Source organism: Diadema antillarum, unplaced genomic scaffold, assembly GCF_040938485.1.
Source record: "Diadema antillarum isolate AM-2024a unplaced genomic scaffold, OU_Dant_1.0 seq00000420_RagTag, whole genome shotgun sequence".
NCBI lineage: Eukaryota > Metazoa > Echinodermata > Echinoidea > Diadematoida > Diadematidae > Diadema > Diadema antillarum.
The window spans coordinates 1,173,461-1,187,359 of NW_027271405.1; the positions used below are offsets into that span (position 1 = coordinate 1,173,461).

Here is a 13,899-nt window from a genome sequence, read left to right on the forward strand (position 1 = left end):
CCTTTTTCCCCTACCTGAGATGCTTGTCTCCCACTTAACTTCAAGCCATACCTGAATAGATGATACAACAGCTTTAAATGCAGATGATAAGAACTTAACAATGAGACTCTCTTGGGCCGCCAAGGAGAAAATGCAGAAATCACTGCCTTGATGTAATATTGGCAAAACTATTCACCTCTTTTCCATGAACAGTTATATTCTGTCAAACATTTGCTCTATTTAAGTCAGACCAAGGGTGCTATTCATCAGTCATTCCATCTGTTACAAAGGGAGATTGTAATAAGAAAATGCCTCTGTTACCTAGTTATTACATTGTCAATCCAATCTTGGGACTATCTCAATTTAATCCAAGCTAAGTTCATTGACATTTTTTTTAAATTCTTCTAAGGGGAGAGGGAAGTACCCACTCCTATCCTTCAAGGCAAGTTCATTGGACATTTTACAGAAGAGAATTTGTATTTCTGTTTTAAACACATTTTTTTTAAACAAATCAAAAACTTAATCCCATGACAACCTTTGCTTGGTTTCATCCAAGGCTGTTAAACTTCAACAGCAAAGCTTGCATGCAGCAGACATTATAGCTGTGACACATACATGGCAATGAGCTCTACAACTGTGACAAAGCTGAAGACTGAATGTTGCATGTGTTGTTATGCCAGAAGCATACACTGTACATTGCTTGGGAGGGAAAAAGGGCTGCCCTGTTGCAATATCTCAACAGTATTTTAGCACATCTGAATTTTTGATGGTCATTATAGAGAGACAAATCTTCCCCCTTGCCTTCTCTTCCATGACATGAGGTACTCACTACAGCATACAAGGATGCCTGACGCTGGTTTCATCATTTTCCATGCTAAGATGCACCAACTCCTGGGGTGCTTTGAAGACATGCCAACTTGTTGATTTGAAAGATAACTGGACAGATAATGTATCTTCCTAGAACAAGCATGGGGTCTATATATGACTCTCCACACTCTCTAAGCCTTCTCTGAAAACATGGTTTTCACATTCTTAAGAAGTTATCACTTTGGACTTAAAAGCGTATCTGTTTTACTTCTGTGATTACCTTTAATATAATAACCTCTTCCATAACCAAGCATGAAAATTACAACATGAGCAGGTAATTTCTACTAACAGGCAACAAAGGCAACACCTTGGTAATAACAGAAGAAGCAACATTAATACTCAAAGTGTGACAAACTTACAATGGGCTCAGTAAGCAGCTGTACAATGACACTACCTTCTATATGACAGGCAACACCTACACCACAACATTGTACACTAGCATCTAGCAGTCTTGGTTGATGCACCAGGAGTTTAATACTCAATGCTCCAAAAAACTAGGATCCTTATCCCTGAGGCTCTCTGACCATGACTTTCATCTCTAGAAGCACTCTGTCTGATGCCCAGCAAGAACTTGGGAGACAGTTCTGAGGTAGACAGTCTTCTTAGCTCAAGCTGTCAGAAGCAAAGTAAATGATGGACCTACAACCATACATACAACTCATTCCTACATACACACACATAAAACATTTTATTCTCAATCCCAAACATACACATAGAAATAGAGTTTATCAAACTTTAAAAAAAGAAAGAAAAACAAATGAGACTAGATCACTACAATCGTGAACAATCCACTGAAGGCGTCGTGTAGCAGCGATAGGTTCTCCAGCATGAGGCAACTCAAATGTCAAGTGTCAAGCTAAGACGTCTACAAGGTAGCCAAGGAAACCAATAACCATGGAGACCATCAGGAAGAAGAGGACTGGAGTGAGGCGGTGAGGGCTGCTGAAGATGGTGGTGGTGGTGGTGGTGAAGGGGTAGATAGAGGAGAAAGGTAGTCAGGATGGGAGGTTGGTCATCCGGGTCAAGCTGCGCTGGAGAGCCTGCAGTCTCTCCGTCAGATTTCCCTTGGACATGACGGAGAGTTGGACGCGCTGATGCAGCGGCAGGATGGCCAACAGCCACCAGTGCCACTGGGGACCGTTGAAGCTGGCCTGTTGGTCAAAAAATGGCCACAAGAGATAAGAATACACCGAGGGTATAACTGACATGCTTACAGAGATCACAAAGCATGATAATACATAAAATGTTGACAACTTATATGCAAAACATTCCCTTCTGGGGAATCTTGCCATGATACAGCTCTCAAAGGAAGATAAGGTCAGTTGGTCTCAAGAGACAGTGGGCCATTACTGAAAGGTTGGTGGCCAACTTAATCATTTCTCATACTATCTGAATTACAATTTGCCAGCACAAATGTTAGTAAGGTCACAAGACATTTCAGATTGTTTGACCCAAGAAAGAATGGAGTGCAAGCAGCAGTGCTTTAAGTCTTACTTTAATTTCTTTTTCTATATGTTAACCTTTTGAGTTGGCCATGAAAAGGGCAATTATGTGAGATGTAGAGGCTCTGGCAAAAAGATTAGAAACTGATAAGAATGTCAACAGACACAGCACAACCTTGAGTCTCAGCTTGCTACACACAGTGAAAGATTGCCCATTGGAAGGAGCATTCATCTCTCCAGCTACCTCCTCTTCCTCTATATATCTATTTATCCATCCATCCATCCATCCATCCATCTATCCCTCCATCTATCCCTCCATCTTTACTTCCCTCCATCCATCCATCCAATCATCCATCCATCCAATCATCCATCCATCCATCCATTCATCCATCTATCCAACCATCCATCCATCTATCCAATCATCCATCCATTCATCCATTCATTCATCTATCCATCCATCATTCATCCATTCATCTATCCATCCACTGATCCATCCATCTAATCATCCATTCATTATTCCATCTATCCAATCATTCATGCAATCATCCATCCTTTCATTCCGCCATCTACAGATCCATCCATTCATTCAGCCAGCCATCCATCCATCCATCCATTCATCCATCAATTCATCTATCCATCCATTATCAATTCATCCAATCAGTCACCCATTTATTCTTCCATCCATTTACCTACCAGTATCTATATACCTATGACAGACATACATACTAATATGCAAAAGAAAAACCAACCTGAGGATCACTGGCCTGTTGCGGCATGGGGCCAAAGTGGTCAACGATGCGGGTCTGGTGGTAAATAGGCAGGTTGACAAACCAGGTCCGTGCCTGCTGGTAAACTGCGTTGTCTAGGGCACGTAGCTCTGTGGCTGCCGTACCTGCAAGAAATTTGAGCACGATATTACCTAAGAGTCAGTACCAGCGTGGGTGGGTGGAAAGGGCTAACTCTCTAGCTAATTAGGCAGACATCTTGGGAGTATGTCATCCTTGAGAAAGAGAAAGTGTGTGTATGGGTGTGGGTGGGTGTGTGTGTGTGTGTGTGTGTGTGTGTGTATGTATGTGTGCTGTGTGCATTGAGAAGAGAGGACGAAGTTCTACCTTGAACATTGCTTTTAAGGCAGTCCAAGTTTGGCTGCCACAGAATATGTGTTAATGGACACTATCTAACTGGTACAGGGGAAACTCGGTATAACGAACACTGCTATAACGAGATATCGGTTATAACGAGGAAATTTTCCCGGTCCCAAATTTCCTTCCACACAAGTCTATGTAAAATGCTACTCTTATAGCGAGATCGGCTATAACGAAATAACTGCTATAACGAGATAGATTTTGTGAGTTCCAAACAAAGAAAAACATAACCAATCAAACCTGCTATAGCGAGGTAAAGCAAAATGCCTTCGGTAAAGCTTTACTTCGCCTGTGCTATCATCTTCCGAGATTGTAAAGCTTGATGCGCCAAAAACAGTCTTGTACACACATAATCATTTTCTTCAGTGCACTCCAGCTAGCACTGCATGTTGTACGTGAAAGTGTGTGTGTGCGCGCACACTGATACATGCAGAAAATGTGGTGGGACGGCCATAATGTATGCATGACATCATCATGACGTTTAGCAGGAATGAGGCAATCTGATGCTGTGATTGGCTTTCTACATAGGGAATTCCCCATCTTCACACACACGCAGTCATAATGTACATACAGAATGTGTCACATACACACACAACATTGTGCAGCCCATATTCAAGCTTCCATACAACACACACCCATACGATAACCACATACCAATCCACATACGATCTTGATACAATCGCAAGCTATATAAATTTACAAATTCAAACATCTACAATTAATAAGAAACACATTCATGACTTGATATTGGATTTCCTTGGCGAAAAACATCTTCTTACCCATAAAGGTGAGTAATTCCCTGACACACAATATCAAGTTATCAGTATTGATTGAAATATGATGGGTAGTCCCACATGTGCAAATTAATGTCTTTATGTTGTGCCTTCTTTTATGCCTACTGATATAACGAGATATCGGATATAACGAGGAAAATGACTCGGTCCCGACCATCTCGTTATATCGAGTTTCCACTGTACTCCCTATCGTACAACATACTGTCAAATATCAATCCCTGGCCGTCAACATTTGAGAGCTCTGAATACCATGTCAAGGATTCTTTCTCAGAAAAAAAAAAGACGATAAAACTACAACATAAAACAAAAAATTAGAATGTTTATGAGACAATTCATTTCAAGGAGAATATGATGCAGACATCAATGACATTTAAGGATCTCAACAATGAAAGTTATGAGTGCACTCATGCAGGTACTCATAATGTTGGATTATTCCAAGGCCTAACGCCAGTTAAGCCTTTAAAAGTGGCACCGCATGACTAGACCAAATCATCTTTGCATTGTGACCATGACACTGCAAAAATCCTCTGCTCCTTTGTACACACAGAGATGCACTCACTCATACACATACACATATATGTTTATATATTTGTCAGGTTGTTTTTTTCAATGAAAAATATACATACAAATATTTTAACATGATATACACATACAAGCATACACACAACAGGGGCAGGGACGACAGATGAAGGAAAGGTCTGTGAGTGCAAGTAACATGGTCATGCTGTGCGAGACCAATAAAAATTGAGTTGAGACTGAATTGTTTGTGCATATTGTCAGTACATGAATCTCACATAATTACGCAACACTATATACCCCGGGCATTGGATCAATGAAACAGCATGGCACTTCTTGAGCTTCATACAGACACAGAAGCCATATCTTAACAAGGACAGTTATGTATGTAGCACGTGTTATGTCACGCTTATGTATATACATGCTTTGGATAGGGAAAGCAAATTTTTCCCAGCACATTATTTGTCCTCTTTTGTAATCAGAGACATAAAAAAAAAAACTGACGATGTAACTATTTATGATCACACCAAGGCTTCGGGATAAGATTGCAATTATGTGGGTGGCTGGGAGAACATACAGACATGGGCAATGTGGCGTGGGATGGGAGTGGAATCTGGCTTTGAAGCACGCTCATGTGATGTCTGGCTGATAAGTGCCCACTTTGAAAGAGATCACTCCACGCAAACAATTTTTGATGTACAAAATAGTTCAATGAAAATGAAAAAAAAATGGACGGAAGCAATGATATGCTGTAAGAGATCACTTCAAATAAGAGGAAAATATTGAAGATCATTCCCTAGATTACAGTGTTCAGCATGCATGCGTTAGCTTGATTTTGCCCTGTGTTGAAAGACTATCACCAAGATTGCGAACACTTCTTGAGTGAGTGAAACTTGACAGCGTGATCACACGGTACCTCAAATTCACTTCAAAATTCCCTCACAAAACGCAGCACTCGACATACCTTCTGCTATGGTGTCCTTGATGAATTCCACCTTGGCCGTATTGTAGCCATCTCGCATGCCCCTCTCCAGGACTTTAAACCTGCGGCCCCCAACGGTGCCCAGGACACACCTGCCGTCTGGGAGGTACGCCAGTTGGTTGATCTCAAGCATGCACCCAAATTCAGCAAACCTGTCGGGAGACAGTAATTGACGGTGGTTTGAAGGGTAGGGGGAAGAAAATGACAATACAGCTTGATTATTAAGGTGAAAATGTTTTGACCATACTAGTCAGTCTCTGTTGGATGCATATAGGGTGGTTTATCACAGAGCCTTGGAAATTTTCATTTAGATGTGAACCAGATCATTTTTCTGACATTTTGGATCAATTTTCTCTGTGCTGTCAATCCCCATTAGCAATACCCAAGAGATAATCCTGCAACAACAATGCCATAATCACCCAGCTAATATTAGCATAATAACATGCGATGTTATGAAACTTTCCAATTCAACACATGTAAATACACTTGCTCGTCCTGTTAACAACACCTCACGCACTTTTGCTTTCATAATACTTTCACAAAATTCTGTTACGTATAACTTCAAGTCATATGTTCAGAGTAACAATTACCAAAGCCTACACTATTCAATGACAAGAAAGAGCATAAGGACGAATATGTGGAAGTAGCTATTCACTTTATATCTTATGCTATTACGGAGAAAGAGACAAGCCCATAGTAAGGTCCAGATTTTGTGATAAGCTTATTTGTCTTCTTTTTTTTCTTTTTTTTTAAACTGTCAAAACAATATTGGAAAATGTTTTTGATAGCTGTGCCCTCTGCACAACTGGGAATTTTCCCCCTCTAAATATCTCTGGATTCCATCTGACAGCATACAACGCCACTGCTGTTTCAAGAATATTTGTGCAGGCAGCCATGACATAAAGTGTTTCAACACGATGAGCTGATGACGGAAATAGCTGTTTAAAACTCACTCGTTCTCTTCATCTGAAGCGCACATCCCAAACTGGCGGGCGCCAGACTCCATCACCTGCCGAATCATCAACCGGTAGCGGGGTTCGAAGACATGCAGGGGGCAGGGTATCGTCGGGAGGGCGATGGTGCACACAAACACGGGTATCTCTCCACCGTCAACCAGGGAGTGGCTGCAGAGGGGAAATGGGGATGATGGACATGAAAGGCATCACGAACACCTGGGGCCTGTCTTATAAAGACTTGTGATAGAAATCAATCACAAGTTTCTTGAGAGTTGCAATGCAAATTGCGATTGATTTGGGGACTTGTGATTGATTTGAAGTCTTTATAAGACGGGGCCCTGATCTCCAAAACAAAGTGTTAAGAAGTGTCACATTTGTTTCTAAAATACTGTATACGCCATAATATATCAAGCGTGTCCAATTTTGGGGGAATCAGGACTTAATGACACTATGTTAGTAGTTAAATTCGCAATTGTGGAGCACAGTATTGACTGAACGGAGGAGTAGGCCACTGCACTTAACATTCATATAGTAATCAGAGTTGATATTTTACTGTTGATATATTCTCTGGGGTGCATTCCAGCTACAATGCCTCTACTCAGAGCACACACATCAAATCCAACTGTACCAACATTCCACTTCATACTGCTGGATAGACATTTGTATACTTTGGGCAGAGACACTGTGACACAACTATCTTGTTAAATGACACAAATGTCAGAGCTGAGTCTTGAACCCTGAACCTGCAGAAATGGAAGAGCACAATCAAAAAGACCCCCCCCCCCCCTTCCACTGCACCTGGGGGGCACTTCATAAAGCAGTTTGGTCAGATATTTTTCTGACAAACTATTACAAGCTACTGAAATCCTTGCATCTGATTGGCAGAGAGCAAATTTGTCTGACAATTTTGTCGGACAAAATGCTTCATGAAATGCCCCCCTGGTATCCACCCAGCTCTTTACCACTCACCTGGCCACTGCCTCTAGCTCCTTCCGGTGTATAAGCTGCCTCTCTAGGACGTCCCCAGGCAAGTAGATCTCCATCAGCTCTTGGAGTAGGATGGTCACATTCTTCCGCCCCTCGGCCTGATACTGAAAGAAGGAGGGCGAGCAGATGGCATCATTCAGAGGACTCAAAAATGAAAATGCTCATCCATACTGAATAATGGGCACAACATCTGAATAATGAGCGCAACATCCCAAACATGGCCGCACATGATGTTCAGCCCATTAGAATTCACACAGACCAGTCTAAAGTGTAATTTCATTTGAACAGGTCCGAACCTATACTATCTAGTTTGGAGACCTGCCAATGATTTTGCTGTCCTTGATAATACGCTGAAAATATGTGTAAGAGGGCTCAAGACATATCACTGAATATTGCTGAATGAGAGCACTTATGCCATATCCTATCAAAATGCCTTCTTCTTTTTTCTGGCAGTAAACCTGTGTGCTACGCTTCCTCTGATTTCTGTTGGGACAAAACATCCAAATCAATCATTCAAGGCACAGCTTAAAGCTATTCTCCAGCAAAAATTTTAAAATACCATATTTCAAGATATTTTTATGTACGAATAAACTTAAATGATATCACTGTTCCATATTAAAAAACTAGCTTTTTTTTTCAGCTGCCTGGAGGGCATAATAGGGGATATATTTTGATATTTAAAATTCAAATGATATAAAGGTGGCCCCTTTCTTTATGCTCCTTCATTCTCTCAAAATCCTCGCTCTCTTTCTCTCCTTCTCTAAAGTCTGCTTGCTTTGTTTCACTTATCATATAATGGACGCAAAATTCTCTCTCCCTCGTCAAACTCTTTATGGACTTGACTTAACTCACCTCGCTCAAGGACTGTTTGCATAGGGGGCATGCTTGACTGTAGTCTAGACAACGGTCCAAACATCCACGGCAGAAGGTGTGACCACAGGGCGTGGTGGTTGGCTGGTTCAGAAGTCTGGCAGAGCGAACATTCAATTTAAAAGAGAAAAAAAAAAACCACACAACCAAAGTATTAAATGAAATGCCATTAAGGAGATTCAGTTGATCACTCCGAGGGGGCAATAACAGCATGTAAAGGGAAGAAACATCGCCATAATATTTTGTGTTTGTAGAATTTCTATGACATAGTGAAAGCTTAAGATGTTAAGTTCTGATAACAAGAGTATTTTGCATCACATGCAATTTTGCCCAGAGCTAAGGCAATTTTCATCCTTCAGCCCTAAACATTATCTCAAGTAAGTTTCTCCCTCCTCCTCATTTCCCTAATAGATTACAGATGTGCATGGAAATACATTAGCACATCGCTCCTTGTCTCATCAACATTTCTTTGGAGAAGTCGAGGCAAGGTTGGCGAGAAAGAACAACACGCTATTACAATCTGTTTACAACTCTCTTTCAGATTTGCTGACGGGCAAAACAGCAGAGCTCTTTTGTTCCATGGATACGCCACAAGGCCAGGAGACTTATTCCCACAGGCATCATTAGAGGAGGGGCAATTATTTATCCTGATATCGGCTTCAGACAGAACTCCATTCCTTCATTAAGCATCATGGTCATCACATCCACTTCATCATCAACACGCTATCCCTCAGAACACCACTGGATATTTATGTTTAACAACACTTTCCTTTGGCCTCCCCTTTAAGTTTTGCCTCTCTTTTTCATATCTCTTGTAAATGCTTCATCCCCTAAACACAAGGATGCCAAACTTTAACAGTATCGTAGTATTTTGAGGGCTGAAAAAGGTGAATTTTTGATGAAAAAGATGATTTTTGATAAAAACAGTATTGAAACCTACAGTATACTTTGGCAAAAACAGTACAAAATATTGCAAAATAGCAACAGCTGGCATCTCTGCTTCCCCTATAGGTTACACATCTCCTTCATCACCTGAACTTCTTAATCCTCTAAACACCATCTCCATAGACTGCAACAACATACTGTTACTTCAAGCTTTCCTCAAATTTCCAGCCATGAGAAAATACTCTTTGATACTCTTGAATAGGTTAGACTAGACATTTCCATCCTCCACACCATTAACACACTCTCTAGCAGATTCTAATAATCCATGAAGACTTTCTGCAAGACCAAACATATTCCTGTAGGTAATGGCTGAACACAGGCCAGCAGTAGCAGGGTTAATAGTTTCTCCAGAAGACCTCTATATGCCATTTAATTACTTTATCAAGCCACAGTGGCAGAATGAGAAAATAAGTGTGATCTCTTTCCAAGCAGCAAAGTTTGTAATTTACTACCTTGGAGAAAATATGCTTTACATTAATTGTTTTACTGGAAGCAAGGCGCTGGCAAGTTGTTAGATTTCAGGAATACCAGTCAACTCTTCATAGCAGAGAAATCCCACCAGCCAGATATATATGGAATATAAAGTATTCAGACAGACTATCACAGGTTTCAAATGGACGAAGTCTACAACACATATTTTAATGGGAAAAGACACATGCTGGTATGCAACCCGCATCATCTGTAGTGGTTATGCAAGTTATTCTGTGACCCGAACTTGAGACGACTTAGGCTTCTCTGTAGTATAGTATCAACCTTGTATCCCTACACGTACTCCCTCTGAAAAGGGAGATCCCTATCGAACATTGTCTTGAAAGAGCAATATGATGACAACCAAAATAATATCCTCTAAATTTCAGTTTTAAAAGATGTCTGAGGTGGCACGGTTACGACACTGCATTGATTTCTGCCACCAGCAAATTGTTCACTCGAAACGAGGACGGGGTGTCACTATTGAAACCAAAGCCAGATTGTCAAAGTTCAGGGCTTCCAAACTTGAGATCATTGCAAAAAGGAGTCCAGGAACTGCATTGAACAAACCATCCAAATTGTGGTGGTGGTTGGGGGGGGGGGGGGGGGGGGGGGGGGATAGATCATTATCTCTCCATGTCCCAGATATTTTCAGTTGTTTTCTTTTATCTTCCTAATTAACATGTCCTTTAGGTTGTGACGACAGGGAAAGAAGTTCTTAATACAGAAATACATCATAACAGGAAATCACTTTATCTAAATACATGTTTACGACTCTCGAAATCACATGCTTTGACACAGGTCTCATTTGCTTGCTGCGAAAATATTATTGATTTCTGAGGAGACACTTTTCCAGTGAAAATCAAACAAAAATAGACCAAAAATTGAGGTGTTCATGAGCCCAACAGGATATCTCCCTCAAGGCTCTGACAACATCATAAACTGAAGGATTGAATTTTTGCTGATTTGTTCATTTTTTATTCTCACCCCAGGATGACAAAAACAGAAAGCAAAATAGAACAGATAGGTATGTTTTCCCTCCCCCTCCCCCCCCCCCCCCCCCCCCCCCATCAATTTACCTAAAACTTAAAAAATAATGGTATAACAACAGACAATGTCCAATCAACTTACCTCAAGCACAGACTGCATTCAAAATCTGTCTTCTCAATTAGATGAACTGGAACCTCATAACCTGGGCCAGGTTTGATGTCTTCACAAAAACAAAACAAAACAAAACACATACACAATATAAACAATGACAATTCCAAAGCGATACAGGAGAAAAACACATTACAATTTTTTAAAATCAAATATTGCAATGAAATGTAATACAGTGTGGCAGTTAGTGTCAACAGATAAAGAATAATAGCTGCTAGATGTTCGTAATTCATCATACTTCTCTTCAGTACCTCAAAATTGTCAATTTTATTGATTTATGAACATAATTGAGAAAATCCCATAATTTGACCTAAATGTACAGACTTTGTTTGATCTCCCTCCAATTGATTTGGAACATAATTCTAGTTCCGAACATTTACACACACATTCACGAAACATGCTACTTTAGATCTGAAATGTGTGTCATAACCAGAAATGATATAAGTTTGTGAAGAAAATGGGGAAAGCAAAATAGAGTAAACCAATTGCGTAAAATACATTAGTAAGTCAGATAAAGGCTCAATTGAACAAAGGCATAGGGGGATATGAAATTCAGTATTCAAAGGGCTATATGTCTGCTGAACATAAATGTTGAGGTCCAAGAACATGTTGACAGTAACACATGTAGAAAAACAAAGGTATGTGGAGAAGAAGAAGAAGATGACAATGATGCAGAGGACGATGACGATGAAGAAGAAGGAGAGGGAAGAGGAAGAAGAAGAAGAAAAATACAAAATAAAAACAAAACAAAAACAAAACAGTAGAAGTAAATAAAGAAGAAGATAACAACAACTCTTAAGAATTATAATCAGAATCTGCTTCGGTACCTGGTACTTCCTTCTCAGGGTCTTCAGACAGAGGGCTTCGCGGACACTGCTTGAAGCGTTTGCTATTATTCTGAATGTCTGGGGAAGTCTGTCTTGTGCTGGAGAAACAGACATCAGCGCCAAGATAATCTGTGTGGTCGAAAGGGGTGGGGGAAAAACAGCACAAGAATGACATAAGAGCAGATATTGTTGATAATAGGAGCTTCATAAATGACAAGATGAGATATAAATACACTTAAAAGGAATCATTACTACATCAATTTTTTGGGCCAGGTCACTGGATAAGCCAAAACAACAACAACAACAACAACAACTGCTAATTGATATGCAAATAGGGGATATGGTCTTACACATTTTATATGTGCGAGATTGTTTATAAGCGGTAAGCATCGTAACAAGTCTTTACATGTCAACTTCAGTAGATCAATTGTAAGCCTGACTGCGGGGAGCAATAATGCTCATAATCCAGTTGACAAATCAGACAAACAGAGCTGTTTGCTGCAAATCTGTCCATAGAAAGCCTCTCAGGAAGGGTGATACAAGGACTCATCCATGAGAGTTACGCTCGCACGGAAGGATTCTTAGAATAGCTGGAGCCCACCATTCCTCCTGCCATGCCATGTGAGATTAGGTCTGCTTATGTAAAGGTGGGTGAAGAAAAAAAATCATGCATGTTTTTTGACTGAAGAATTAATTTTTCTCCAATCATAGTGGCATGACTACCTTGGAAGGACAGCACTTCCATATATATATATATATATATATATATATATATATATATATATACTCCTAGATGGGTCATTTGGAAGACATTTCCATTTGTTTTATATGCAAATTTGTTATATACATGTTCAATGGCAGTTTACGCAATGGAGACACGAAAATTGTCTCCTTAATGACCAGTTGTCTCCCTAATGAAGACACTTCCCCCCAATATGTCTCCCTAAGGTGCCATGTAGATATATATATATATATATATATATATATATATATATATACACATGTTGATTTCAAAGTGCCAGTACACAATCCTTAGTCCCAGCAGTAAAAAATTATGTGGCTTCTTATTTCTTGTGGTTTCTTTCAATGAATTATCACTGTCTATGAGGACTGAGGCAGGCATTTCTTCACATATGATTTGAACGTGAAATGCAAGTAAGACCTACGTACGTGTACTGACAAAAAACAGGTACAAAACACAGACATACACAGATATACACACAGACAGTCAGACACACACACACACACAGACGGACAGACAGACACATATAAAGACACACACACGCAAACCTGTAGCACAAAGATGACATACAAAAACAACCCCAAAAAAAGTGTCAAAAATGCACCGTCATCAATGCCAAATTGACGATCAGCTGTCATAAAACAGTGAGGTAACCTACCATCGCTCTGGCTGGGCAGCCTCTTTTTCGTGTTCCGGCCTTCAACCGTGCTCAGTTTCCTCCGACCTAGTATCTTGGATGGTGTCAGCGGGACCTGCAAGTATTCAAAATACATGAGAAGTGCCATGTATATGATCAAGACCAGCAGAATTGTGAGGGTGACGCATATATGTAACAATCCAAAAGTTGTTTAATAGCAGAAATACTTCATTCATATCTATCACATAATACAAATGATTCACTTCAGGGTTGCTGTTTTTATTATTCTTCTTTCATCAGTGGGTCTTCTTTCTTTTTAATCTCTTTTCATTATCTCGTAGATATGAATTTAATGTTTTCCTTTTTTTTGTTGTAAATGTGACACTTATGCGTGTTTGTTCATAATCAAATTTTTGAGTTTTAATAGGTTGGATATGTCTGCATTTGTACACACAGAGAAAAACAAGTATATTTCTTATTCCATTTTTACTTGGTTAAACCAGCTCTCTTTTTGGAAGACAATATTTGTTTTTGTTGGGTCCTTGTGTTCAAAACGTTAAAATCATGGAAATGGAAGTGAGCCT

The 13,899-nt window shown here is 40.0% G+C and overlaps 1 protein-coding gene across 1 annotated transcript in view; it reads right to left on the reverse strand.

Moving 5' to 3' along the window:
• Window positions 1-927: 927 nt before the first annotated feature.
• LOC139732406 (LON peptidase N-terminal domain and RING finger protein 1-like) overlaps window positions 928-13,899 on the reverse strand; it is a 28,798-nt gene continuing 15,826 nt past the window's right edge. Inside the window, exons 5-13 of the mRNA XM_071643270.1 lie at window positions 13,337-13,430; window positions 11,937-12,065; window positions 11,083-11,161; window positions 8,521-8,635; window positions 7,651-7,772; window positions 6,679-6,849; window positions 5,708-5,877; window positions 3,038-3,180; window positions 928-1,997 (exon numbers count right to left, since the gene is read on the reverse strand). Coding sequence (XP_071499371.1) covers window positions 1,842-1,997; window positions 3,038-3,180; window positions 5,708-5,877; window positions 6,679-6,849; window positions 7,651-7,772; window positions 8,521-8,635; window positions 11,083-11,161; window positions 11,937-12,065; window positions 13,337-13,430 — 1,179 coding nt within the window. The 3' untranslated portion in view covers window positions 928-1,841. The remainder of the gene's footprint in view (window positions 1,998-3,037; window positions 3,181-5,707; window positions 5,878-6,678; window positions 6,850-7,650; window positions 7,773-8,520; window positions 8,636-11,082; window positions 11,162-11,936; window positions 12,066-13,336; window positions 13,431-13,899) is intronic.